Source organism: Thalassophryne amazonica, chromosome 14 (assembly GCF_902500255.1).
Source record: "Thalassophryne amazonica chromosome 14, fThaAma1.1, whole genome shotgun sequence".
Lineage (NCBI taxonomy): Eukaryota > Metazoa > Chordata > Actinopteri > Batrachoidiformes > Batrachoididae > Thalassophryne > Thalassophryne amazonica.
This window is the reverse complement of record NC_047116.1, coordinates 29,912,395-29,939,603: the sequence shown is the minus strand read 5'-3', so window position 1 is coordinate 29,939,603 and position 27,209 is coordinate 29,912,395. Positions and strand designations below refer to the sequence as shown.

Sequence of the window (27,209 nt, the reverse complement as noted above, 5' to 3'; positions counted from 1 at the left end):
TGGTCCTTACGGGAGTCCGTAGCACGCAGTCCCCAACGTGTGACGAGCGTAGCGACGATTTGGGTTCGAAAAGAGCTAAGAATTGCTGCTCGCAGAGGCGTAATAACTCGTAAGTGTGACTTTATAAAAATGTTATTAGCAGTGGCCCACCATTTCGTAACTAACGTTTTAAAGCGGTGGAATTTGTAGTTGTTTTGTGCGATAGAGATTGAGTTGGCGAACGAACTCCAGTGACATTAAACAGCCGAATTGTGTTAAGTTTCATTTAAAGGTTTAATATAACGTTACATGCCACCGAACATGGCAAAATTGGAAGGATTATGCTCTTAAGATCTCAATGTTCAAACTGCAGCAGCTGTGCTAATTAGCTCAGATAGCACCACGTGCTAACTGCAGTAGCGTGACACGAAAATGTAAAAACCTGCCGATTTGCTAAGCGGTTAAGTGCGTTTGTTTCCAGGGCGAACATTCCCGGTTTAAGGCCACCTTTGCAGCATTTTCTGTGTAATGTGCAGTTGTGTCAGGAAGGATATCCGGCGTTAAACTTGTGCCAAATCAACATGGAGCTCCACATTGATTCTTTCGTGACCACCCCGAGTGAAAGAAGGGAGAAGCCGAACTGCTAGTCAACCTGTGGGCTGTCTGTTTGGAGTTCATGTTTAATTGAACCCACTCTATTCCATTAATAAAATTTATATTTATGAATATAGATATTGCAGTCACTGTAAATGTGCATTTAGTGAACAGTACAGTCACTTGCCCAGTTCCGGTGTCACGGTCTGAGATGACCACCAGTCTGAATTTACAAGGTAAAATGAGACTGTAGCGGCCACAGTCTGAACTAACCACCAGTCTGATTTTACCATCTTGGTATATTGAGACTTGTGTGTTATTGACCCTGGTCCAAATTTGCCAAGCAAATATATTAAATAATTGTTTTAATTGGAACCACAAGTAAATCCTGTCACTTTATATTGATGCTTATTGATTTAACCATTATAATTCTGGTTACTAGTTACCTAGCTATTCTGAAATTTCCAGCCTGTAAGTCTGAATTTACCAGCTTAGACTATAAATACCAGTCTGAACTTACCAGGGCAACATAGTATGGGATTTCTGTATTTGAAATGAACCCATTAACACTGTAAAAATGATTTGTATAATGAGTAACCAGTCTGATTTTACCAGGTTGGTCTGATTTTACCAGGCAAGTCTGAATTTACCAGAACAACAAATTAATTTTTGTGTTTGATCCCCAAATGGATCCTTCAACTTCATAAATAAATTTTGAATTGATTATCTCACTGATTAGTTAACCAGACTGATTTTACTAGCTTGGTCTGATTTTACCAGCTTGGTCTGATTTTACCAGGCTGGTATAAATTTACCAGGCAATTTCTGAATTTACCAGAACAACAAATTTATTTTTGTGTTTGATCCCCAAATGGATCCTTCAACTTCATAAATAAACTAATTTTGAATTGATTATCTCACTGATTAGTTAACCAGACTGATTTTACCAGCTTGGTCTGATTTTACCAGGCAAGTCTGGATTTACCATAGCATTATAATAGATTTATTGTTGTGTTTGATACGCAAATGGAGCCTTCAATTTCATATATAAATGAATATTGAGTTGATTATCTCACTGATTAGTTTGGCAGCATGCAGGTCTGAATTTATCACACAATGTGATATTTTGCTTAGGATTTGATCTGCAAAAATCTATTCTAATTAACCAGCCAGGCATGAAATCATTCTGGATCCCTTAATAATGAGAAACTTGATTTAAAGTTTATTATCCTTGATAGAAGAACAAAATCAGAGTGGGATAAATTTTTTATTATCTTTAATCACACATTTACTAATAGCAACAAGAAACAATAAAACTTACATGAACACCAAGCTATATACAAATTTCAAAACATTTGAGGCGGCATATATAAATGACTTCAACTACACATATAATAATAAAATCCAATTCACCCTATTCACCCTACCAAGGAATCATTACACATTATATAAATACCAAGTTTACAAAAAAAAAGCAAAAAAAAAAAAATTTTTACCAAAAAAACATATTACAAAACAGGGAACATAAATATCTAAAGTCTATTGACAAAATCATCCGCGAGAAGTTTGTGTCCCTGAGGGCGACATCCCTTGCAGAAGAATGGGGTGTTTTTCTGCACTATTCTGGGCACTGTTTCACATTGTCGGTGAAACCAGTCATCGCACAGGTCACATTGCACCATGAAGCGTTTTGGGTCATATGGCATGCGGCAGTGACAGAAGATGTCAAAATATTCATGGTGTGTGAAGGACTGGTGGGTACGGGGCTTCGGGGCATCAGGGAAGGGGAGCAGGACATCTTGTCTAAAACAGTCAGCGAGATGTTGGTGCATCATATGCTAGTCCCAGTCACAGTCTTGTGGCGCAAGGCCGTGGCAAAGAGAAGTGGCACATGCAATCGCGAAGAGACAGCAGTCATCCGAGCCAGTCTGTCTCTTTATGTCTGCCCACCGAATACACACGTGTGGCTCTCTTGCGTGAATCATGCATGCAATTTGCCTCAAAACCTTATCCCTGGAATCAAGGGGGAGAGAACTGTTCAAAGAGTCATAAATCACGATCACGTTGTGATCAGCTTGGCCAAGATTGCTCAGGGTGACCCAGTGATTTCCAGATATGTTGAGAACCTGGACGAAGTCTGTGTTCGGCTTGCCGACATTCTGGCTTGCAGCTGGCTCAAAAACACAGACTGCTTGAAATCCACTGATTGCAGGGAAACTTTCGGCTAACATTGCCTGGGCGTGGTCTGTCTGCTCATCATCAAGCCAGCTGTCTGTTTGAAGTCTGGAGCAAAGGGCTTCCACATTCTTGATCTTGCTTGCACATTTCGTGATGGGAACGGGGCCTACTTTGCGGGATTTGGGGGCGGTCACACTTGATATGAAGATGTCAGCTTTTCTTTTGGCTGCTTGCTTTGGGAGATACGGCGGCGAAGATGGGGGCACTGACTACAATGATGACTTGGCAGGCGGGGGCACTGGAGACTCAGGGGCTGCAGGTGGGGTCACGACAGGCACTGGAGACTCGGGGGCTGGTGGTGGAGTCACGACAGATGCTGGAGACTCGGGGGCTGGTGAGACTGGGGGGAATTTTCTGGAGAGTTGTCTGGATGAAGGTCGCTGACTTTATGGGGTCTTAGCTGGTCATAGGGCACCTTCACTTTAAGGACCTCTCCTCTCTGGCAGCACTTGAGCTGGACACTCTGGTTTGAATCGATCTCCAGGATGCTGTAAAAAATTAATGTGAACTTAAACATAACATTTTCCAATCTGAACTAAATAATCGATTTTGTTCAGAAATACAAAATAGAAGAAATCCAATAATAAAAATAGTGAAAATGTTACTGTTCAATTAGGCACGAGTGATGAAATTTGCCAAATAGACTAAAAAAACAGTAAATGAACTGGTATTAAAATAATCCAAACATAATAATTGCATTTTGCAATGTGACCTAAACATTTATTTTCAGGAATACAAAATAGAAGAAATCCAACAATAAAAATCGTGAACAAGTTACTGTTAAATAGACTAAAAACAGAAGTAACTAGTAAACATTTCACTGTATCCTCTTTTTCCAAATACGTTTCAACAACATACCTGTAGGGACCAGTCCACAAAGGTTCAGTCTTTCCCCCCTTGCGGCTCAGGTTCTTCATTACACGACGAAGGACTGTGTCTCCAACGCTGAACGTGAAAGATTTTACACCTTTGGATTTTCGTTGGGCAAAGTGCTCTTTCTGCTTCTCCTGGGCTCTGTCAACATTCTTAAGCACCTGTATCAGATACACACACACACACCTTCTTGTTCTATATGTCATCTTGTTCATGGTGCTTAATATATATATATATATATATATATATATATATATATATATATATATACGCACACACACACATACAAACATTCAACAGTCACATCTTAGAACATTGATTCTTTCCATTCTCTGGAAGCAGAGGTAGAAATATCTTCCTCAGATTGCAGCTGAACCTTTATGGTAAGTAAAAACAAGTAAACCAAATGTAAAGATTGATAAAACTTTGTCCATGGTGAAATCAATTTCTTTCTTAGCTTTCTTATCTGCTCTTTCGTGGAAGACATGATGCTGCTCTTCCCATTTTCTCTATCTCCATGTCATCGACCACTGGCAGCTCAGCAGATGGATCATCAGTGCCGAGCTGACAAAAAAAAAGCAGTTTATTGAGAATGAGAAACATATAAACAAGCATTATTGAATAACTGTAAGCATAGTTATTGAGAATGAGAAACACAAAAAAGCATTATTGAATAACTGTAGGGCATAATCTTTCCAAAAAACATTATTTAGTCTTGGTCATTTAACATGTCTGAAAAATGCTTTGACTAGCTGCCTTGTGATAATTTATTCATTGCTGATTTCTCAATGCATCATAGGATATTTTATTACCTCCATAGGGGGGCGAGGGTGGCGACCAAACATCAAAAAGAACGGGGTGTACTTGGTAGAGCCTTGTTTCTGGGTGTGAATCGAGTACGCAACTTCTTCCAGGTACGCGTCCCAATCAGACTGGTGGTCATTCACCAGCTTGGCAAGTCGGGCCTTCAGTGTTTGAGTCGTCTGCTCGTCCAAGCCATTCGTCTGTGGGTGGTACGCACTGGTTACAGATCGCTTGATGTTGAAGACTTTGCAGACCTTGTTGTTTATCTGGGATACGAACTCACGACCCTGGTCAGACAGTAATCTCTGTGGAGCACCCCATCTAAAATGACACAAATAAGCAAAAATCGCATTAATACAAAGAAAAATTAAATACACATCTATTCATTTTATAATAATCCTGGACAAGCAAACTTGTATGCATAATATTGATTACCTGTGAACAAATGTCTTGAGATAATTATGCATAAACACAATTCTAGATTTTATAGTAATTCTGGACTAAGCAAATTTTATACATAAAATATTGATTACCTGTAAATAAATGTCTCAAGATAATATTCCATGAACACAAGACTGCTAGAGTGACCAATTTCTAGTAGAGCTAAATATTTGGTGCTTTGACCATTACATTCTCAAACGAGTTTCCATGCACCAGTGGTGGGCACACATAACCAAAAAATTATCTTCGATAACAGATAATCAGATAACTGAAAAGTTATCTTTGATAAAGATAAACCGATAAACCACCCAAAAATTTATCGGAAGTTACAGATAACCGATAAATTCCAGTATTGTTTCTAGTATATTTGCAACTACTAATAAACTGAATTTGAGTTTTAACACCGCAATCGCTTCTGGAAAGATCAAAGTGACAGCAGACCCAAACAATGAGCACGCACTTCTATGTTTGAACATCCTGCCTCCTGCTGGAAGCTCTTATTTACAGCTTACAGTGCAGAGGCAAGCTGAGAACAGTCACCAAGACCAGCTCTCTACCAATCACAACGCTCCGGTCAGGCGGAGGTCTTGGAAAATAGTCATACTGACTTATGGTTTGGTGTAGAAATAAAATGAATACTTATAGAATAACTCCATTAATGTCAATTCTGTCATTTGTACAAAGTTAAAATATAACATATACACTCAACAAAAATATAAACGCAACACTTTTGGTTTTGCTCCCATTTTGTATGAGATGAACTCAAAGATCTAAAACTTTTTCCACATACACAATATCACCATTTCCCTCAAATATTGTTCACAAACCAGTCTAAATCTGTGATAGTGAGCACTTCTCCTTTGCTGAGATAATCCATCCCACCTCACAGGTGTGCCATACCAAGATGCTGATTAGACTCCATGATTAGTGCACAGGTGTGCCTTAGACTGTCCACAATAAAAGGCCACTCTGAAAGGTGCAGTTTTGTTTTATTGGGGGGGGGATACCAGTCAGTATCTGGTGTGACCACCATTTGCCTCATGCAGTGCAACACATCTCCTTCGCATAGAGTTGATCAGGTTGTCAATTGTGGCCTGTGGAATGTTGGTCCACTCCTCTTCAATGGCTGTGTGAAGTTGCTGGATATTGGCAGGAACTGGTACATGCTGTTGTATACGCCGGTCCAGAGCATCCCAAACATGCTCAATGGGTGACATGTCCGGTGAGTATGCCGGCCATGCAAGAACTGGGACATTTTCAGCTTCCAAGAATTGTGTACAGATCCTTGCAACATGGGGCCATGCATTATCCTGCTGCAACATGAGGTGATGTTCTTGGATGTATGGCACAACAATGGGCCTCAGGATCTCATCACGGTATCTCTGTGCATTCAAAATGCCATCAATAAAATGCACCTGTGTTCTTCGTCCATAGCAGATGCCTGCCCATACCATAACCCCACCACCAGCATGGGCCACTCGATCCACAACATTGACATCAGAAAACCGCTCACCCACACGACGCCACACATGCTGTCTGCCATCTGCCCTGGACAGTGTGAACCGGGATTCATCCGTGAAGAGAACACCTCTCCAACGTGCCAAACGCCAGCGAATGTGAGCATTTGCCCACTCAAGTCAGTTACGACGACGAACTGGAGTCAGGTCGAGACCCTGATGAGGACGACGAGCATGCAGATGAGCTTCCCTAAGACGGTTTCTGACAGTTTGTGCAGAAATTCTTTGGTTATGCAAACCGATTGTTTCAGCAGCTGTCCGCGTGGCTGGTCTCAGACGATCTTGGAGGTGAACATGCTGGATGTGGAGGTCCTGGGCTGGTGTGGTTACACATGGTCTGCAGTTGTGAGGCTGGTTGGATGTACTGCCAAATTCTCTGAAACGCCTTTGGAGACGGCTTATGGTAGAGAAATGAACATTCAATACACGAGCAACAGCTCTGGTTGACATTCCTGCTGTCAGCATGCCAATTGCACGCTCCCTCAAATCTTGCGGCATCTGTGGCATTGTGCTGTGTGATAAAACTGCACCTTTCAGAGTGGCCTTTTATTGTGGGCAGTCTAAGGCACGCCTGTGCACTAATCATGGTGTCTAATCAGCATCTTGATATGGCACACCTGTGAGGTGGGATGGATTATCTCAGCAAAGGAGAAGTGCTCACTATCACAGATTTAGACTGGTTTGTGAACAGTATTTGATGGAAATGGTGATATTGTGTATGTGGAAGGTTCTGAGGTTTTGTAACAAACAGACAAATCGCAAAGGATTCTGGGTAAATGTGCCTCTGCGAAACACTGATTGGTTCAGTCATTCACTATGTAAACCAACATGTTAATGTGACGTGTGTCGTGTGTTAGTGTTTACAGATGTGCTTTTGTAAAATATTCCATTTTTTATTTGTAAAAACAGGCATTTTTACGGAGCCCTGGAAGTGTAATCACAACATGTTTTGCATGTGGAGAGAATGTGAGAATGTTCAGATGATTTTTTTTTTTTTTAATTCATGTGAGAATTTTTTGGACTGAGTTTCAGGTTAATCGCGCGTCCTGCGTCGTGTACATGGACTAACAAGCTGCGTTTAACATCTCACGACCACCTCCTGATTGCTGATCGTATGGTCAAATGAAAATCAAACCTGTTTGATATTATTCTGGTCGGCCATCGTGAGGGTTGAATGCTGCTGAGGGGCAACAAGCATCCAACTGCTCGCACTGTGCATGTGCAAACACTGCAGAGCTGTCTTGTAAATTTTTTTTTTATTTATTTTTTTATTTGATGTCTCCCATTGAGAGTTTTTGTAAATTAAGTTTGAAAAAACTTAACTTGTGATTAAAAATATACAGTGTCTGCTCATCTTCAGGACGAATACTGCCATGAACACTACTGGCCAGTAGATAGCAGTAGAGGCCTTGAAATCTTTCCAAAACAAAATTCCAGATAATCCATGTCTGCTGCGACATTTAAGATGCGTGGAATTTAACAAACGCAAATACAATACCGTCTATAAACCCAGAGAATATATTCACGAGAGTTTTAGGCACTAGAGTTTAATGCTGTTGTCCGTGGAGCCTGAACAGAGTGTCTGAAATGCATTTGTCCTGTTGTGAACGTACTAATCCTACCCATAATGCACTGCTCGGCACAGCATGTCCACACTAAAACCTTAAAAATTAGCACATTTAAAACTAAAACATATATCTGTTATTTTCACTTTATAAAACTTCAGACATGACTAATTTTAAATAACTTGTCCAAAATTAGTTTGGTTAAAATTGGAACCATAAGTTAAAAATGTATGCCTCTGGATGACTTGGGTGATATTGCCAGTGTATCAGTATGGTGTTAAAGAAAATGATTTTTTTTTCTTAAAAATCAGTTTTTTCTTTGCCTGTAGAGGATAGTGTAGTTCTTCATAGAAGCAGCTGTCTTCTGTTTGCAGAGGGTGGAACCATATATCTGTTAGGAAACTTTTATCAGGTAGGTGCTCAACTGATTTTCAATTTTAAAAATGTTTGCTGCTGTTCAGCTTTGTTTACTACATTATCAGTCTAAAAGTTATCAGACAAAAATTCATCGGAAGATAATTAATCCGATAATGGTTTTTTAAGTTATCTATAAAGATAATCCGAGGATGAAAACATTATCTTCGATAATTATCTGTTATCAGATTATCGGAACTGTGCCCACCACTGCCATGCACACACTGTATAATAATTACCTGCAAACAAATGTCTTCAGACACGCAGCTACACCCTCGGCTGACTTGTTCTTCAGGGGGGAAAAGTCCACAAACTTGGTGTAATAATCTGTGAAGGTGAGCACATACTTGTACAATGTGTCTGTAGTAGGCAGGGGACCTGAAATACAGAATAGAATTTTATGTCTCATATATAAACAATTTGTCAAATTCAAACTATGCAAAAACTATTATTTATAATATGAGAGGGTGTCACATTATATCTTAGTTCAACTTTACAGTGATGCGAGTTACAACCATTTTTTTTTCCATAAATTCACAGATTTTGACAGTTTCTATGCTGATCATAATTCTTCGTTGATTATATCAAAAATATTTACCTATGAGATCCATTCCAACGAGTTCGAGTGCCTCACTGACTTTGATGGTTTGTAGCTCGGGGGCTTGGGTCTTGAGCTTCTCGAATCGCTGACACCGATCACATGAAGAAACCTTAAAAATATAAGTAAAACATGCATAAGTACAATAACCTCTCATACTCTGACAAAGTCACATTAACAATTTCCCCAAGTAAAATCAACCCAAATCAGAAGAATACTAATAAACATTGATATTTGCAATGACGTATCTAGTTGGTAGCTCCTTTTTTCCATGCACATCACTCTGACACCAATCATATGAGGAGGTACAAATTAAACATATGAGTATGAGCATAATAAATTCTCAAACTTGCACAAAATTAGCAATTCTTAAATAAAATCTTTGAAATGTCTAGAACATAAAATATTCATTAGAATTTGAAATATATTACCCAGAAACGAGCATTGATAATATATAATTTAAACTTAGTTTGTGGAATAAAAAACTAAATCATAAAAACTAAATGCTTACATATTCCTGGACATCTTCTTTCATCCCGTTCCACCAATAATACTAGGATATCTTGGCTAAAGTGTTGTTGACACCACTGTGGCCGCCCATTGGTGATGAATGATACTGCTGGAAGACTTCGATAACTTCGGCAACCTCAGTCAGCACTTTCTTCCTGCAGTCTCCTTTCGGGCCAATGTAGTACAGCTCTTTTTCTGCAAAGACATAATCATAAAATAGAGTGAGACATAATCATAAATTAAAAGCAAAACTAGTAATTCTCAATACAAAATCTCTGAAATATCTATGACATTAAACACTTATTATAAATTAAAATATATTACCCAGATTACATGAAATTCAATCTCATTCTACAATCTAAAGGAAAATAGGCTCATGGCGAAATTATGTCCTTGCGGAGTTAGGCAGTCCAGCTCGTATGTGGACAAAGTTGATCAGTGGCAAAGTTGGTGTAGGGGTGCCCATAAACAACATGAAAATAGAGACTGGAATGGACGTCACGTGACTAGCGGCATGCCACACAGCAGCCATTACTAAGGGTGGAGAGAGCACCTTGAGCCAGTTAAACAGAATCGAAATGAGGGGAAAAAGCAGCCAGAGCTTCACCATCAATTGCACCAACTACAAAAACAAATTCTCGAATACTAAAATGAACTGTACAAGAGCCTTAATGTAATTATGTAAAACAAATGTCTATTTTAAAGTCGTTATGTCGCAATTTAATATCAGTATACTGAGACTATAACTCAGCGCCATAAGTTCTTTTCACTAAGCTGCGTTCACATGCATACAAATATGGAAACAAAAATGTTTAAATATATTCATGTCTATATACTTGCAATTGTTGTTTAATATGACGTGTTCATGGTGGTCACAGGCGGCATTTAAATTTTAACTGTGGTTGGAGGGGATGGAGGAAGTACTTTTTACCCTGACTGAGGGTCAAAAGTCCTAAATTCTGAATGGCTTTATATCTACTTGTAATAAAATGTTAGTAAAAATCATATATATGTTGTTGTCATTAAAAGACTAGCAATAATATTACAGTGGAAAAAGCAGCAAGGTAAATGAGTACAATGGCAAGGCATACTTCAGATTTATATTTTAATACATAAGGATTTTTTGTCCAGGCATGTATGGGTTCATTAGAGCTTTTAATCAGCTTGAATATAACTTACAAGGCTTCATTTATAAAACTCCATAGAGAATTATGATGAAAGGAAAAAAACATTACAGTAAATGAACAGAATGGCATATTTTTCCCCAATTTTCCACACTTTACATAAAACATTTTTTTCTACCCAGACAAGTATGGGTTCATTAGAAAGCAATTAAATGTCTTTAAAACAAGCCTACTTTTATTAAAATCTGTTAACAAATAGCGACAATAGGGTGAGAAAAGCAGCACAGTTTGTCATAATTTCCCCAAATTTCTGCATTTTACATGTTTTTTTTTTTTCACCCACACATGCATAGGTTCAATGGAAAGAGCTTTCAAATGGCTTTAAAAAAAGCCTACATTTATTAAAATCCATTAAGAAATAGCGACGCTAGTGCAAAAAAAGCGGTCAGTTTATTACTGATGATCAGCACATCTCCACCCTTAGTAATGGCGCCTTCCTGTCCCGAGCGACGCTAATAGATTGAGGCGCGCACGTCCATTCCAGGTTTATATTTCCATGATAAACAATATGTACTTGCTTAAGAGAATCTACAGGCATTATTCTTGAAAATATTGGCAAATTAATAACAGCTTGGTTGTCGGTGGTAAATACTATCATACGGGTGGATTACAGTTTGTGTATTGTACCATTCCACAAGAAGTAAACAAAAAGAAAGATATGTACTTACTGTCTTCATCGCAGATGTGCTTCTTGGACTGGTTCCTGATGTTGCGATGGTCCTTTTTGTCTGTATCACTGGAGTACTTCCCAGTCTGTAGGAAGACTATCAGTTGGGACATTTTTTTCCTGAGTGTTGAAAATCGCTGGTTTCGCTCTTCTTTGGGGTATGTGTCTTCCTGACATTCATTTTGAGGCTCAGAAACAAGTGATTCCTCCTCCATATTGAAGATCGCCGCAAGAAATGGTAATAAAAATAAAAAAAATCGATCACAAATATAGCCCCACTTTAAATTTTCTGAATCAAAAGTGTGCGTTTCAAAATACGTCTGCTCGGTTGAAGATCGCTGCAAGAAATGGTAATTCTAGACCTCCCGGAAGTTGACCGCGAAAAAAAATCGATTTGCGCATGCGCGTGGTAAAATGAGACCGGCGCAAACTCAGACCACGACACCGGATCATTGCCAGTTCCGGATCACTGCTGTAGTTTTTGCGCCGCCGTTTCTCGTAATCAGCACGAATAAGCTAATACTTGGTACCAATGGAAAGATTGATGTTTTGTCTACAAACGACCACGAGCTCGACCGGATCCAGCCACCCTTGTGATCGGCAGAGGAATCAGAACATCCCGGTGTCTGCGGTGTCCGCGCGTTTTCTCAATCTCTCATTCCTGCAAGTTTTAAAGTAACGATCTCTAAAACGTAGCAAAGGTGAGTTAGCCATTCGGTGTTTTTGGTTCTAGAGTGGGAAAATACTTACTTACTTGAGTAGAAAATGTTAGTGTGTTATGTCTTGCTGTTTAATTGCTGCGCGCATTTATCTCCGACGTGAAAATTTGCCGGTTCCGGATCACTGAAGCAGCAGCCTCGTGTCTTTAGTTGTGAGTTGTGGACTTTGGGGGGTCATCTCAACATCACGAATGGACATGAATGTGGGGGCTTTTACTTTTTAATTCGGGAGAAATCTCACCTCCACTCATCATTTTTTGCTCGTAAAAACGTATAACGGTGGCTTTCGAAACTAAGTCAATTCCCATTTAATAAGTATAATTTATATCATTTTATGTTCAAAACACATTCTCAGGCACAGTGTGTATCATTCTGCATTAGAAGGGCTCCAGCCAGATGCCAGGAATGACCCCAAAGTGACACAGAGTGTCATGATGCGGAACCGGCAAAAGTGATCCATTTCTGGCAGATGTTTGCACCACATATAATGTGGCTTCACACTTTAAGTAGAAGCGCTACTCCACCCAGACTTTTTCAGCTAGATAACATCCAAATACCCAATACAACAATACACAATAAAGGATATTCAGTTGCGTTACGGCTCCATATAAAAAATTGGCATATTTTACCATTCACTATTTTCAGCGGTGGACCGATCAAAGGTTTTACAGACATGACACTGACAGAGAAAAACAGGATAAACACACGTGCCGACGTGGACTTCTGTATTTTTGTTTTTATTTTCTCTTGAATTTGCAGGTTTTGTTTATCATCCCCGCCCTACACAGGAAAATTACCAAGACTACAAAAATTATTTCCACCGCGTGGCAAAAAGCACCGGTGGACAGGGTTCGATTTTAGCGGTTACCCAGGAACCCATGGCACCCTACTTTGGGCGCGGGCACCCAGCTCTCTAGACTTACATTCCCGACTGGAATCCACCTTTTTTATTCGATAACTGTACAGAAATCTATCAAATTTGGACAAAATTTGCGCAGAATTCGGCTTTCTGAGACCTACACATACACAGAATGTCATTAAAAAATGTTCTTCTCCTCTGCTTGTAATGCCGCGTTTTATTATACACAAAATGTATAATAAAACAAATTGTGACTGGTTTCTGAACAGAATTATGACAGAGTTTTTGGGGGAAACGCGAGCTGCAGCCCCACAGCAGGCAGCGGAGAGGGTTTTTTTTTTTTTTCTCGTGCGCGCGAGCGAATCGTCCGTGAAGATTATTTTATTTAGATGTATAATAAAACAAATGGTGACTGGTTTCTAAACACAATTATGACAGAGTTTTTGGGGGAAGAGCAAGGAACAGCCCCACAGCAAGCAGTGGAGTTTTTTTATTATTATTATTATTATTATTATTATATGTGCGCGCGTGAATGGGACAGGAGGTCCTCAGACTGGATCCTGCAGAAGCAGAAGGACCGCTGAAAGCGGCCGTCATCCAGAAGCAGCTCCTGCAGCAAATAATGATACTCCCCGAATTGGGAACGTCTCATGACGTTTGTCAGCTTTCCACAGCAACTCGCTCCATGTGATCAAGGTCCGTCATGTTAACTTCACTGACAACCGGAGCCGGCAAGCGGCAACCCCTTCCTGTAACCAGGGGAGAGGTCTAGGCAGCCAGCCTTCAAGGACACCCATGTGCAGGTTGCTGCCACTACCACCAGCTCTGGTTCTGTGACAGTGGCAGTGGATGCTGATGAAGAGGCTGCTGGTGATCCTGCTGCTGCCTATACAGCTGGAGCCTCTAATGTAGACTCTGACTCTGACTCTGGCTCAGATTCTGCCTTAGATTCTGAGTTTAATTCTGATTCTGAGGAAGAACACCTTGAAGTGCTGCAGAGAATGGCAGATGACCATGATGACTGCTAATAGATTTTCTGTAATCACAAGTGTAATCAACACTCATGGCAGCCATGATTGTTAATGGGCTGGATGTTTAATAAAACATCGGCAGCTTAGATGACCCCATGCCAATCTGCCTGTGCATATTGGCGTGGGGTCATCTCAGCTTCTGACAAGGTTAGAAAATTTCTAAATTTCAGAAAATATTACTCCAAAAACTCAAAAATTCCCTCCCATAATTTCACCCCAATTCTGCTCCAGATATCACCAGAATGCACCATTTGCACCCTTTTATATCAAAATTTTCTGGAGGGGCATGCCCCCAGACCCCCCTAGTTGCTTCACAGCTATGCTGCAAAGCGGTAGGTTTGGCACCTAACTTTTCTGGGGAGCACCAAACCTTTCAGATTTTGGTGCCCTTAAGGCACACAACTGTTTATTCTAAAAGGCAAACCCTGCCGGTGGACATAATTTTGGGTGTGGTACTTGTACATGTTGCATGTGCACCTTTATGTTTTAACATGTCAATAAAGGTTATAACTGTTATTTGTATAGTCTCATTTAGAAGAGTGAAATAAATAAAAATGAAAAACGTCTATATAAATCAATAAAAATCTGTTTAAATCTAAAAAAATAAAAAAAATCGTGACTTTTGTATAAAAAAGCGCTTAACTCTGAGATCACGGTAAAAAATAGATTTAGGCGTATTGGCTGAGAGTCAATAAGGCAGCTGTCCTGTTATTTTGGGCTTTGCTTTGCTATTTTGTCTGCTTTACTTTTTTTGGTGGGGTGGGTGGCTTTTGTCCTGTCCTGATTTATAATGTCAAGTACGATTGCTGACGAGTCATCTCCTGGAGTTATTAATTTGTGTCATTCTACATAAATGAGTAAATTGGGCAGCAATAGCTCAGTTGATAGAGCGAACCGACTTGTGGCTGAAGGGTCAGTGGTTTGAATCCGGCTCCCAACCAGTCAAAAACCTGCATGTTGGCGTTGTGACCTTGGGCAAGACACTTAACCCACCTTGCCTGTGTATGAATGAGGTGGTGGTCGGAGGGGCCATAAGCGCAGAATGGCAGCCAGGCTTCCGTCAGTTTGCACCAGGTCAGCTCTGGCTACACTAGTAGCTTACCACCACCAGTGTGTGTGAGTGAATGAATAATACAACTTGTAAAGCCCTTTGGGTGTCTTGAAAAGCATTTTATAAATCCAAGTCATTATTATTAAATGTTTTGTTACTATTTCTGTCACTCAAGCTGCTGTGTTAGCAAGACGGGGGAACGCAAGCGGCACTCTGAGGTCACAACTGCTGTGCACCTGAGTAAAAGGAGGATTGTAAAACTGCAGACTCAACACTGGAGGGATATAAAATCCACTCACTTTCCATGGCTGACTGGTTTTAAGTGTGAGAATTCCTCCACAGCTCTCCACAAACAGGTTCGGCTGTGCGCTCATGAACATGACGTAACTCACCTTTGTCCTTGGTCAAGCTAAATGGGTTTTAGTCCGGTAGCGAGAGCAACACCCGCCCAAGATGGATTAGAAATACATGTTTCCATTAAGTGTCTTTTCAATTTGCAACTTCTTGCAATTGTGTACCTTCTAGCGCACATAATGACAGGGTTCTCACCAGGATTTTTTCACAGCATAGGGGGGAACTTGGCGGGGCATAGCCGCGCAGCAAGCGTTGCAAGCATGAGTATTATGTGAGGGTCTGGGGGCATCTCCCTAGAGAAAATTTTGAAGTTCATAACCCTTTGAAACACTATTTCCTACATTCTGAGGGCCACTTTGTGTTGCTAACTGGGACATTAAATAATGTGTGACATGTCCTTTTAAAAAGAAAGAAGAAAAGCACCCCCATGCTGGTTAAATCACAGCATAGGGGGCCCCTATGCTCAACTGCACTCTGAACTCCGAATGACACAAATGTAATCATTTCTAAAAGTGGGAGAAGGCTGTCATTTTCAAATTGTTTTTTTTTTCCCTCCAAATAGTAACTCCCTTATCTTTATCATATATTTTCTTGAAATATTATGAAATAATTTTGAGGCTATATTGCCCATCTCTACTAAAGTCCCTTCGGCTGCTCCCTTGTTTGCACTCGGGGTCGCCACAGGAAATCCAAGGTGGATCTGCATGTTGAATTGGCATGGGTTTTTCGCCGGATGCCCTTCCTGACGCAACTCCACATTGCATAGAGAAATGTGGCAGGGGTGGGATTTGAACCTGGAACCTTCTGCACTGAAACCAAGCGCATTAACCACTTGGCCACCACCCTTGCCCACCTGTACTGCCAATTAAAAATTCTGTATGTGCTAAAAACTAACAACAAAATGTTAAGCTTCTTGTAAAATCAGCAGCATGTTAGTGGTCCTAAACCTCTGAAGCAATATGGTGTCTGTGTGTTAAAATGTAGTTCCAGTCACTTTATGGCAGTGTGACACAAGATAGAAGGTAACCATTGTAAAAAGTTGACGTGGGAATTTGAATGTCTATACAAGTAATTTACATGTGGCTGCCTTAACCATCTATGAAGAGTGACAGTACTCACAAATTGTGGTCAGCATGAAATACTGATGGTCGGTGGGTTTTTGTGTATGGGTAATTCTGTGCATGTCTCTTTGATGATTGTGCACTACCTATACATTAATTCTCTCTTTAAGTCTCTTAGCATGACTATTTCCTACACAGGTCAGCATGGCAGAAAATCAAGAAGAAATGTCTCCAGTTGAGATGAAAGTGGCCCAACAAATAGAGGTAGGCCTCAATGAGTTTCTCTTCAGATCCTTCAACACAACCGTATTTAACGTCTATTTTTCCCCCTTTAGTACTACTTTGGAGATCACAATCTTCTTAGAGACAAGTTTCTCAAAGAACAAATTCAACTTGATGATGGCTGGGTGACTCTGGAGACCATGCTTAAATTCAACAGGTTTGCCGGATTTTTTTTTTTTTTTTAATGTTTGTGAGTTGCAGGAACCAGAGGACAACAAATGATTGGGTGAATCAGGGATTGGAGGCTGTGTGTCACAAAGGACCAATTTTTGGCAACTGTATTTTCCAACTAATCACCTCAGTGGGTGATTATTTATTAAATACTCTGTTTTCCCAAGTGTTGTTCCCTTTGGAAGCTAAATGTAATCTGTTTCTTCATTAACATTGAGAGCAATAGAGCAAAATATGTTTTCTGTAGAGCAAAACAATGTTTGCAGTTATTGAAGTAACCATATTAAAGCACATGCCTGCTAATTTGTTTTTTAAAACAAATTACTGTTGAACGGACAAATTAAAAGTGTAATTTGAGTTTGTTTCTGTCTGTTGTATTTGCCATTTCTATCCCCCGCCCCATACCCACAGACTGAAGTCTTTAACTACAGATGGCGCCATCATCATTGCAGCCCTTCAGAAATCAAAGACTGGACTGTTGGAAATCAGTGAAGACAAGACTAAAATCAGGAGGTCTCCAAGCAAACCTTTGCCTGAACTGAATGATGAATACAAAGATGCTCTCAAGCACAAATCGGTGTACATTGTAAGTTTTGAAGTTTCATGCACAATAACTTTTTTATCATTTTCTGTACATCAAAGTATGTACAAGTTGTATCTTAACAAATGGTGTAATGATACATGTATTTGTATTGAACCGTTTCGGTACAGGACGTTCGGTTCAGTACAGGGCTGTGTACGGGTGAGTTCGCATGTGTGTTTCCCGTAATGTCTGGACTATGGAGCGCACCTGAATATTAGTCGCACCCACCAATTTTAAAAAGAAAAAAGAAATTGTACATAAATAAACCGCACTAGAGCACACTCCCTGACACGTCTCATTATAAAATGGAATGGAATAATGCAATTTAAATGTCCTCAGTTTTACTATAAGTCACTGTTGGCATCTCTGATACATATGACTTACTGGTTATCACGCTTTAATTTTACAGTGTCATTTGGATCTCAATTTATTTAGGTGTTATAATTTATTATTATTTTTTGTATATATAAATAATGTAACTCCCCCCACCCCCTTACTTTCTTTTATAAAACTAGAAAGGTTTTCCTCTGGAAACTACCCTTGATGAGATTCAGGAATGGTTGACTGGCAAAGGCAATATTGAAAATATTCAAATGAGGCGAAACCTACAGAGGCAATTCAAGGTAATTTTGATGTATTTTATGATTAAACATTGTGCATGTTTTTCTGTTGGGTTTTGAATCGTATTTGTTTTGCAGGGATCGGTGTTCCTCTGTTTTGACACAGAAGAGTCATCTAAGGAGTTCTTAAACCGTGCAGACATAAAAACATTCAAAGATAATGAGATGATTGTGCTATCAAGGTAGGTTAAGGTGAAATGTGAAAGCATCCAATATGAATCACTTTAAGTGGTATAGCAGTACAATTCAGATAAACTGCTTTTCATACTCTTGCAGAGCTTTTCTAATAATTTGAACATAAACAGGGTTATTGTTATGAACACTGTGAAGGTCACATTGGCAACAGTGGTCAGGAAAACCTTCCAAAGACTTTTGATTGTAGGAAGAAACCTCAAGCAGACCAGACAAATTGGGATGATTATCTGCTTTTGGACATAATTTAATAAATCAGAGCACAACAAGGAATTGTTAAACATGCAGAGACAGAAATGTTGCAGTTAGCAACCACATAGTGGGCCTAAGTCTGTATTGGGGCCTCTTCACACTCAGATGAAAACCATGCAGAGGAGTAGTCTTAAAAATTTGATAAATGCAGTAGAGATGTGGTCAGAATGGGGTGGGCTGGGGGGAGGCGGGGTTGCAAAGCCCATACTTTGTCCTGATTATGTCCATGCCATGTCCTCAGTGTCCAATATGTTCCCACTAATTTCTTAATGTGCACATGATCATGTGCAATCTGCAGATGACCACATTGCACGCTCGCGCCACATTGTCACTGAGTCGTCCCGTCTCTCTTGCACTTTTTGTTCTGCAATTCAGAATCATAATTACCTTTATTGTCATTGTAATTTGCATTACAGTGAGATTTGAGTGCAACTCCAAAAGGTGCTTTCTGTGGTGCGAGTAATTTTAGCCAATATAAAAGATAGTGAAAATTAACGGTAAATTATTCAGAGTATATGTACAACTAATATAAACATAAGATGAAATAAAATAAAATGTGGACCAAGTAAAATGTAAAACAAGAATATACAACTGTGGAATCATATTGCATGGGAACATTGCACATGGTTTACAGATATTGCACAAGAGACTTGAATGGTGCGGATTAGAGTGATTTGTTATTGTTCAGTGCAGTGATCGCTCTGGGGAGAAAGCTGTCCCTGAGTCTGTTTGTCCTAGTTTTGATTGACCTATACCGTTGGCCGGAGGGTAGTAGGCATGGATGCTTATTTGCCGTCTTTGGATGGATTTTCATCTTTTTGCTAAATCTCGCCGTCTAAAAGAACTAGCAAATCATTAATTTTTATTTCCTCAAATCCATACATGTCAACCTATACAGATTGTCCGTAAATTTTACAGATGTTTCAGAGTCATACGGACGTACGAATAAAGTCTTACGGGTATTCAGGGTTTGGTCTGCAGCGTGTCTGTAATCAACCGTTCTCCACTTTGATACGTGAGCCATTGAAGCAGTGCTTCAAAAAACTGGCTCGTGGTTCTTTGATTTGCTGCTCTTCAGAAGCAGTAAGTCTGCTTCTTAACTCCTCTCAAAGCCATTAAAATATTGAATCGCTTTTGTGTGGATTAAGGTCACTAACTGGGACTCTTGTCATGTTGTAGTCAAGAAACGAGAATCGTCCTCCGTTCCGTTGACACAAAATTGGCGCTTTAAATAAAATGAAACCTTTCCAAACGCTGTAATACAGAAAATAAACTGCAATCGACTAAAACTTTTTTTTTCTTCCCAAAATGAGACGTCCTGTGTTCTTTATGAATTAAACTGATGCTGACATACAGCACAGCCAGCTGTAAGAATCAGCTCAGATATATGGAAAGACATTCATGCCAAAATGTCTGAAAGGAAATGCTTTTGACAAAAACTATAGATTTTGTTTATTGCTATTTATGTCCAGAGATCAAGGATCCACCATGTAGTTTATTATGTCCAACGTTTAAGGATCCAGTGACAAATTTCATATTTATTTACTTTAAGACTCAATAAAATGTTCAATTCAATTTAATCGGCTTATAAAGCGCCAAATCACAACAAAAGCCATCTCAAGGCATCTCACATAGAACAGTTCAACATAAAAAAAATTAAATAAAAATTAAAAAAATTCAAATACATAATTAAAAACAGAAGAAAAAGAATAAAACGGATAAAAATAAAAACTATTCATAAGAAAGAGAATAAAAATAGGCTTTAAGACTTGACTTAAAAATGTCCACAGACTTCGCCGCGAATAGTTGCTGTCTTTTAATTTACCAAGATTTTGATTTGCGCTTTTTTTTTTTTTTTTCCCCTCATCCTAGGCATCCATGAGTAGGTCAAACAGGTGGTTGCTGGGGTGGGATGTATCTTTGCTGATGCTGGCAGCTCTGCTGAGGTAGCGGGAGCTGGCAATGTCTTCCAGGCTGGGCAGAGAGCAACCAGTGATCCCCTGGGTCTTCTTGATCACCCCCGTACCGCGCTGTGATGCAGTACGTCAGGATGCTCTCGATGGTGGCTCTGTAGAACAATGCCAGCAATTGTTTGCATGTGCAGAAACAATTCTCCTGGCAGCGTGCCATACACACTCAGATATTCTGCACACATTCTTTGAAGCAACCTAGATTTGTGGGAGAAAGTTGTTGGGGGTGCTGGTGGTGGTACTGTGCTGCAGACAGAGATCAATCAAATGTAGCCTGTCTGCATTTGAGCTGCTTCAGTGAACTTCTAATTAAGTTATAAGTCAATCAGTCGTCAATATGTCCTTATTTCTTACTGCATCTTGATTCCCCCGCATCCTGACTGTGCATACATGCATGTGTGCATACATGAACTTTTGAAAAGGGTGGAAGTTAGCTTTGACTGCATGTAATGCGTGTTCATGATGACATTAGCAAGATGTCTTATAAATCACTCCAGAGGTATTAGGTTACAAAAATGGTGTTTTCAGTTTTAGAAGTGTTTACTTCTTGAGATCCTTTACATAACATGAGAACTATAGTTAGCCAGAAACAAAGCGCTTTTGGAACACCAGAGACACCATTGAGTGACATCACGGTGCCGCTCTACTCCGATTAGTTGTGACCTCCCCCCAAAAAAGGCTTTGCATGATGCGTAGCGTAAAAATAGGAAGCAGAATGTGACTTTTTAACCTCTTAAAATAGGTCAAGGTTAACCATCTTTGAAGTTGTCCAAGGTCTGTGTCCCATGAATGGTCCCTGTGAATTTAAAGACCCTGGCAGTAGTCGGACTGGAATTTTGCTGAGCACAGACAGACCAGGTGTCACAAATAGTTTACTTTGTAACTACAAAAAATAGTGTAACCCAATCACTAACGTGATAGTGGACATGTCACTGAGCAAGCAGCTGCCCAGATATGGCCAAGTTTGAGGCGAGCTGTTTCAATCCTCAGTGTTTGACAGCAGGGGAGTTTCTACATATACTCGTACACTCAATGAATTATGAAAGTTTGGAGATGCGGTTGAGTATGACCCTTTAAACAACTGCTGTATGAAATTATGTCCCTGGTGGTGGTTCTTTCAGAGAAGACTATCATGCAAAGAAAGCAGAAGAGAGGAAACAGCTCAAAGCAGAGACAAAAGCAAAAGCCCGACAGTAAGTATACAAGCAGTTCTATTTTGTATTAAAACTATAGATTTGAAAAGCTAACGTCCTCCAAAAATATTTAGAGAGAAGGAACAACACCAGAAAGACACAGAAGAGAAAGAAATGGTAAGAAACCTTGAAGCTTATAAGTTGACTTATTACTGAGCTGGAGTAATGTTCATGCTAGTGATTATAATTTGCATTGCAGGGTCTGCTTTTAGATGAACAGACGGGCTGCTTGCTGAAGTTTTCAGGAGAGCTTGAGGATGTTTCAAGAGAGGACTTTCATGAATTGTTCTCTGGACATGGAAAAATCAAGTGGGTGGACTTTGCAAGAGGAGCTAAAGAGGTAAATAGTCTCATCCTAACTTGCATCTCTGAGGAAGAGATGTGATTTGGTGGTAAATAGTACTGTGGGAATGAAGGGATGTGGCACCTAGGTGGGATAAGTATAGAATTGAACATTCTTTGCAAAATTAATTACCTGGTGAACTTGTACCTTTGACCCCAATGACCTTGACATTCCCTTTCCAGGTTAATTCCAGAATCTTCCTTTAGATATATATAAAGCTGACACGTGTGTGTGCGCGCGCGTGCATGTTCACTATCCACAACCACATGGTCAGCCTTATATATTAGATCATGACCCACTCACTGGAGCTCTTATTTTCACAGTTCGTAGTACTCGGGTCAGGTAGCAAGCATCACACTTGACTTACTACGTAGTAGCAGCTGGCTAAGGTGCACTTTAATTACAATGACCTTTAATTACTATGACCTTGAACTTTGACAAAACCAACCCTTCAAGGAACACAAGGTCATCTTTCATCCATGTACCATGTGTGGTGGAACTTTGGTCAAAGGAGTTGGGAGAAAGTGATCAGATAGATGTTTCTCAAAGTATAGTGGGTGTTTTTTTTTTATTATTTTTTATTTTTTTTCCCCCTCCCAACAAGGGCACTCTCCTGTTTGACGGCAATGCAAAGGAGGCATTTGACAAGGCAACAGAGGCAAATGGAGGAGAATTAAAAATCAAGGAAAACAGTGTTACATGGCAGGTGCTTGAGGGAGATGAGGAGAAAGAAGTATTGAAGAAGATAATTGAAGCACAACAAGAAACATACAAGTCTAAGGGCAGAGGTAAGTAAATAAGGCTGTGATGAGCTAAACATGTTTACACAAGTCCTGAAGTGTCTTATGTGGTTCAAAAGGTAGGGGGCGATCAGGTGGTAGAGGACGAGGAGGTGGCGGCCGAAGGGGACGAGGTGGCAGAGATCAGGGAAAAACACAGTACCAAGGCAAAAAGACCAAATTTGACAGTGACGATGAGGATGGTATGTTCAAGTCCTTCATAGTTTAACTTGACTGCACTGCATTTATCGACTGAGGGGTTGTGTTCTTTTCTTCTCCTTGCAGCACCTGAAACCCCAAACAAGCGAGAACTGGAAGACGCTGATGGCCCAGTAGCTAAAGTCGTCAAAACCGAAAATGGATCTTAATCACAAGGTCACATTCAGACTTTTTTAAAAAAACAAAACAAAACACAATTTATAATGAACAGATAAAAAAGGCAGAGGTGACTTGAATCCATTCCAGGGAACACGTCAGGATTTGGAGAATCGTAGGAAGTCCACTTGGATGTCAACCTAGAGAATAAATTGCAAGTTTGACATCAGTTTTCAGTCTTTTTATTCCTTGTATATTGTGCCTCTTTGGATTCCTATGTTTTTCTTAAAACATTTTTGATTTGAATGTATTATTGCCTATCTGCTTTGACAGTAAATTTCACCAGAAAGTTTTATTTGGGTTTTGTAAAATCTGTGTTGTGTGCAAAATCAAATCTGTTTGCATATGTTGAACAACTAATAAAACATTCAATAAAGTTTAGAAATCCTTTTGAGTCCCTTAAATCACAATTTTAATAAAAAATAAAAAATCCTGTTTTTATTCCTTGCTGGCCAAAGGCCTGTAGGGGGATTATGTCATGGTAATTTCTGTCTACCAAAAATGGCACAAGCATTCTGAAATCAACTCATCTCACATTTTTAGGAGGAATTTGGTAAAACTTGGTACAAGTCCGTGTAGGTTGGTAATACACATCATTTGAGTTGGGCCCAATTTACCAGAGTTATGGCCCTTGATTAACAAACACTGCGTTAGGTTCATGAGTTGGTGTCAGCATTCTGAAATCAACCATCACCTACTTTGAAATGTTACCAGAATGTAGCAAGCACTTACACCAGAGTAGCATTTGCCAGCAGGGGATATTGTGCTCTGAGCACTCTTGTTGTCTAATTTCAAAATCTTGAAAAAAATGTGGCAAAAGAAAAAAGCTTACCGATTTCCTTTTGTGGAACTTGTACGATGCTGGAAGGTCGTATCTTAATTCTGTGAAGAATGAAAGTAGTTGGTGTTTGGAAAGCAGACAAATTAGGTTTTTGTTTCCTTACCTGCGATTACTTCCATTGTTACTCCCCAGTCAACAGCTTTCTTTTGAATATGCTGAAATCACATATAAGCATCACTGTTACTTCTGCAGTGCTACCAGAGTGCTGCTTGGCTTTACTTTATAATGTAATTCAGTTATTAGATGATTGGGAAAGGAGCCTCTACTTACTTCTCTTGTTGAAGTTTTATGAAGTGAATACACTGAATTCTTTGTCATTGATAAAGCAGCCCTGAGGAACTTCATGTCTATCCCTTAAGAAGAAAAGAAAATGTAAAATACACCGCTCATAAGCTCACACTTTAAAGCCTGGTTCACACGGCAAGATAATTAGGCCGATATGGGACCCAAGTTTACCCTTCTGGCAATCTTAAGGATGCCCCGGCAATTGTGATGACGCTAAAGATAATCTTATCAGATATTCCTGCTGTGTGTGGTGTGTTAAGAGCGCTCTGATCTGCTCAGAAGGACGTTGGGCGCACCGATCGCAAATCGGGGATATTCAACATGTTGGATTGTCTTGGCCAGATATCGCAGTGTGTGTTGTCCCCCGACCACAAATGAGCATGCAGCCTGCTGAATGTGACATGTATCCAATCAGAAAGCAAGGTGACGGACGCACAGAGCAGAAAATCAAAAACAGCTGTTCTGATTTACCAGAAAGTCCAGTGGTCACACTGTCGCCACTCCTTTAAAGAATGCCTTTTTGTTTTTGTATTTTTTTTTCCCCTCTGCTTTAAATAGTTCACAAACTATCTCCATCTGTTTACTCTGAAGTCACGTTTAATCTTGAGAGATTTTGCGAGATTTCCTGTCTGACCTGGGAATGTTTGTGTGTGAAATCTGTTTGTGTGTGGTGTTGTCCATACTGTGTGGCTGCACGCCACACACTGTACGACCAACACTGTTAGATCTATGATTTTATCTCCACGTGTGTGGTCTCTCAGGTTTTGGAAACCTACAGATAATTTTAAAATCCTGCCGTGTGAACCAGGTTTAAAATGAGCTATACGCACCTTGGTTATGTTTTGTACCAAATGGTGGATTCATTATTACAGTGTCAAACTTTGTGGCATTGCCATCTGCCCCCAGAGAGCACAAGTCACACTGAACTAGATCCACGTTGGAAATTTCAAACTCCTCTGCATTTCTTCTGAATATGTCCAAGGCATCGTTATCAATGTCGAAGCCGATGCACAACCTAGGAAAGTGAGCAGGGAACGTTCAATCAGCTGTCAAAAGGTGAATGTCTTCAGTGGAGTATTTCTACAAGAGCTGGGGCAGGATGGCAAACATTTAAGTCAAAATGCTTCAATGGTGGAAACATTAAGGAACCAAAACCGAACTTGGCTGTCCAGCTGTAGTGACCAAGTATTGAAGGCAAGCAGTTGCACTCGTTTCAGGGATTAAATTGGGTTCAGTGCTGTTAAATGATTCTAATGTACATCCGGTCAGCTGTGTGAGTAGACAGTGACTCAATTGTGATTTTTCCTCTACACACCACAATGAAACTGAAACAATGTATAAAATACTTTTGCCATTAATTTGAAAGGTTAAAAAAAAAATGGGAGTGGCACACTGATTTTCTTTGAAAGATGTAAAATTTTAGTCCATCTGCCAGAAGGTACATGGGAGACTCGAGCCTAGATTTCATGTATGAACTGATCATTCTGATGTATGAAGGATTCTCTTTTGTTCCACTTCCCCATAAAACTGACTGGTTGTATCACAGGCGTCCTCATGGCTTCCCTCACTCCTTTCATTGTCACTGTTTTTTTGAAAACTACCTACAGGATAGACTGCACCATACTTTTTGCATTTCTTAATTTATGCAAATAAAGCAAAAAAACAGAGACTTCTCTAAAACTGGCTGTAAAAGTAATCATCCTTTAACTGACTTTATCCAATTATTTATGGGCTCTGAATGGAGCAAAACACCTTGAATTAACATTGAACATCAAGGAGCACCAAAAGAAAATTACAAAAACATTTGATTGGTTTTAGAGTTGGGGGGGGGGGGGGGGGGTCCTACACAATTGTATTTTTACCCGAGGCAAAATATGGCCATCAGGTATTGCAAAGGCTTTGTGTCTGCCTGTCTGTCTGCTCAGCACAAGTCCAGTCCTATTACTGCCAGAGTCTTCAAATTTACAGGGAGCATCCTTAGAACACAGACCTTGGACAAGTTCAAAGATGGCTAACCTTGACCTATTTTAAGAGGCCAAAAGGTCACATTCTGTTTCCTGTTGTTATGCTCATACAGCCGAGGTATTTTGGCATGATATTAAACTGTTTCAACCACCTCAATTAAACATGGAGAACAAATATTTTAAAAAATGTATATAATGCTGAAAACATAAGGGGATGGCAGTCTTAAAACATGTTCAAGGTACATTAATTGTGTCAGTTGTCATTTTATGGTTAAATTCTCACCCTGCACTGAGCATGGCGGCGCCGATGCTGAGAACTCCACAACCGCATCCCAAATCTGCAACCAGTTTACCCTCGATGTCATCAAACGTACTGCTGATTGTGTAAAGCATGCACGCTGTGTGTATGGGGAGAGACAAAACACGTAAATAAGATGACTGGTCGCCGTCTTCACGGTCTGAGCACGCTGAAGTCTCTGACCTGCGATGTGAGGGCTGGTTGGATACTGTTCCAAAAGAACTTTTGGCTCTTCAAACGTGTCCACTTGCTGAAGGCAGCTCTCTAATTCTTTGCGTTTCATTTCTTGTACTGCGTGCCCCTGTGCCAGTAAATGCGGATTTTTTTATTTATTATTTATTTACTTATTTTTGGTGCTAAAATCGCACTGCATGTATTCATTTATTTCACTGCAGAGCACTTCCGCACACACGATGAGGAGCAGCAAAAACACTCCGATGTGACCCGGTGAGAGTGACGATGGTTCCGACTTGTTAAAAAAAAAAATATATATATTAAGAATGCGCCAGTCAAACATTTTGGATCACACAACCTACATTTTGGGCATATCAGGAAGATCTGAAGGCATTGGAGGAGTGGTTAGCCTGCTAGTCGGCTGCTCA

At 39.9% G+C, this 27,209-nt stretch overlaps 2 protein-coding genes across 2 annotated transcripts; one reads left to right on the top strand and one right to left on the bottom strand.

The window, feature by feature from the left end:
• On the top strand, window positions 1-23,594 carry ssb (small RNA binding exonuclease protection factor La). Its single transcript, XM_034186418.1, has 12 exons — window positions 1-109; window positions 16,658-16,723; window positions 16,795-16,898; window positions 17,324-17,498; window positions 18,011-18,118; window positions 18,194-18,297; window positions 21,651-21,722; window positions 21,797-21,839; window positions 21,922-22,062; window positions 22,670-22,853; window positions 22,925-23,047; window positions 23,130-23,594. Exons 2-12 carry the CDS (start codon window positions 16,664-16,666, stop codon window positions 23,210-23,212), a joined length of 1,197 nt encoding a protein of 398 aa, XP_034042309.1. The 5' UTR covers window positions 1-109; window positions 16,658-16,663; the 3' UTR covers window positions 23,213-23,594.
• Window positions 23,053-27,209, bottom strand: mettl5 (methyltransferase like 5). The gene is made up of 7 exons (XM_034186419.1): window positions 26,791-27,209; window positions 26,593-26,707; window positions 25,176-25,360; window positions 24,331-24,413; window positions 24,164-24,215; window positions 24,052-24,101; window positions 23,053-23,359 (listed from the first exon to the last, which is right to left on the bottom strand). Exons 1-7 carry the CDS (start codon window positions 26,888-26,890, stop codon window positions 23,318-23,320), a joined length of 627 nt encoding a protein of 208 aa, XP_034042310.1. The 5' UTR covers window positions 26,891-27,209; the 3' UTR covers window positions 23,053-23,317.

Excerpts from the sequence above, each read along its gene's own strand:
- ssb (XM_034186418.1), top strand. The coding sequence starts at position 16,664 with ATGGCAGAAAATCAAGAAGAAATGTCTCCAGTTGAGATGAAAGTGGCC. Across the intron at positions 22,854-22,924 it reads ATACAAGTCTAAGGGCAGAG|GTAGGGGGCGATCAGGTGGT; the intron begins GTAAGTAAATAA and ends GTGGTTCAAAAG. Across the intron at positions 23,048-23,129 it reads TGACAGTGACGATGAGGATG|CACCTGAAACCCCAAACAAG; the intron begins GTATGTTCAAGT and ends TTCTCCTTGCAG.
- mettl5 (XM_034186419.1), bottom strand. The coding sequence starts at position 26,890 with ATGAAACGCAAAGAATTAGAGAGCTGCCTTCAGCAAGTGGACACGTTT. Across the intron at positions 25,361-26,592 it reads GCCGCCATGCTCAGTGCAGG|GTTGTGCATCGGCTTCGACA; the intron begins GTGAGAATTTAA and ends TCACTTTCCTAG. Across the intron at positions 24,414-25,175 it reads TGGTACAAAACATAACCAAG|GGATAGACATGAAGTTCCTC; the intron begins GTGCGTATAGCT and ends TTTCTTCTTAAG.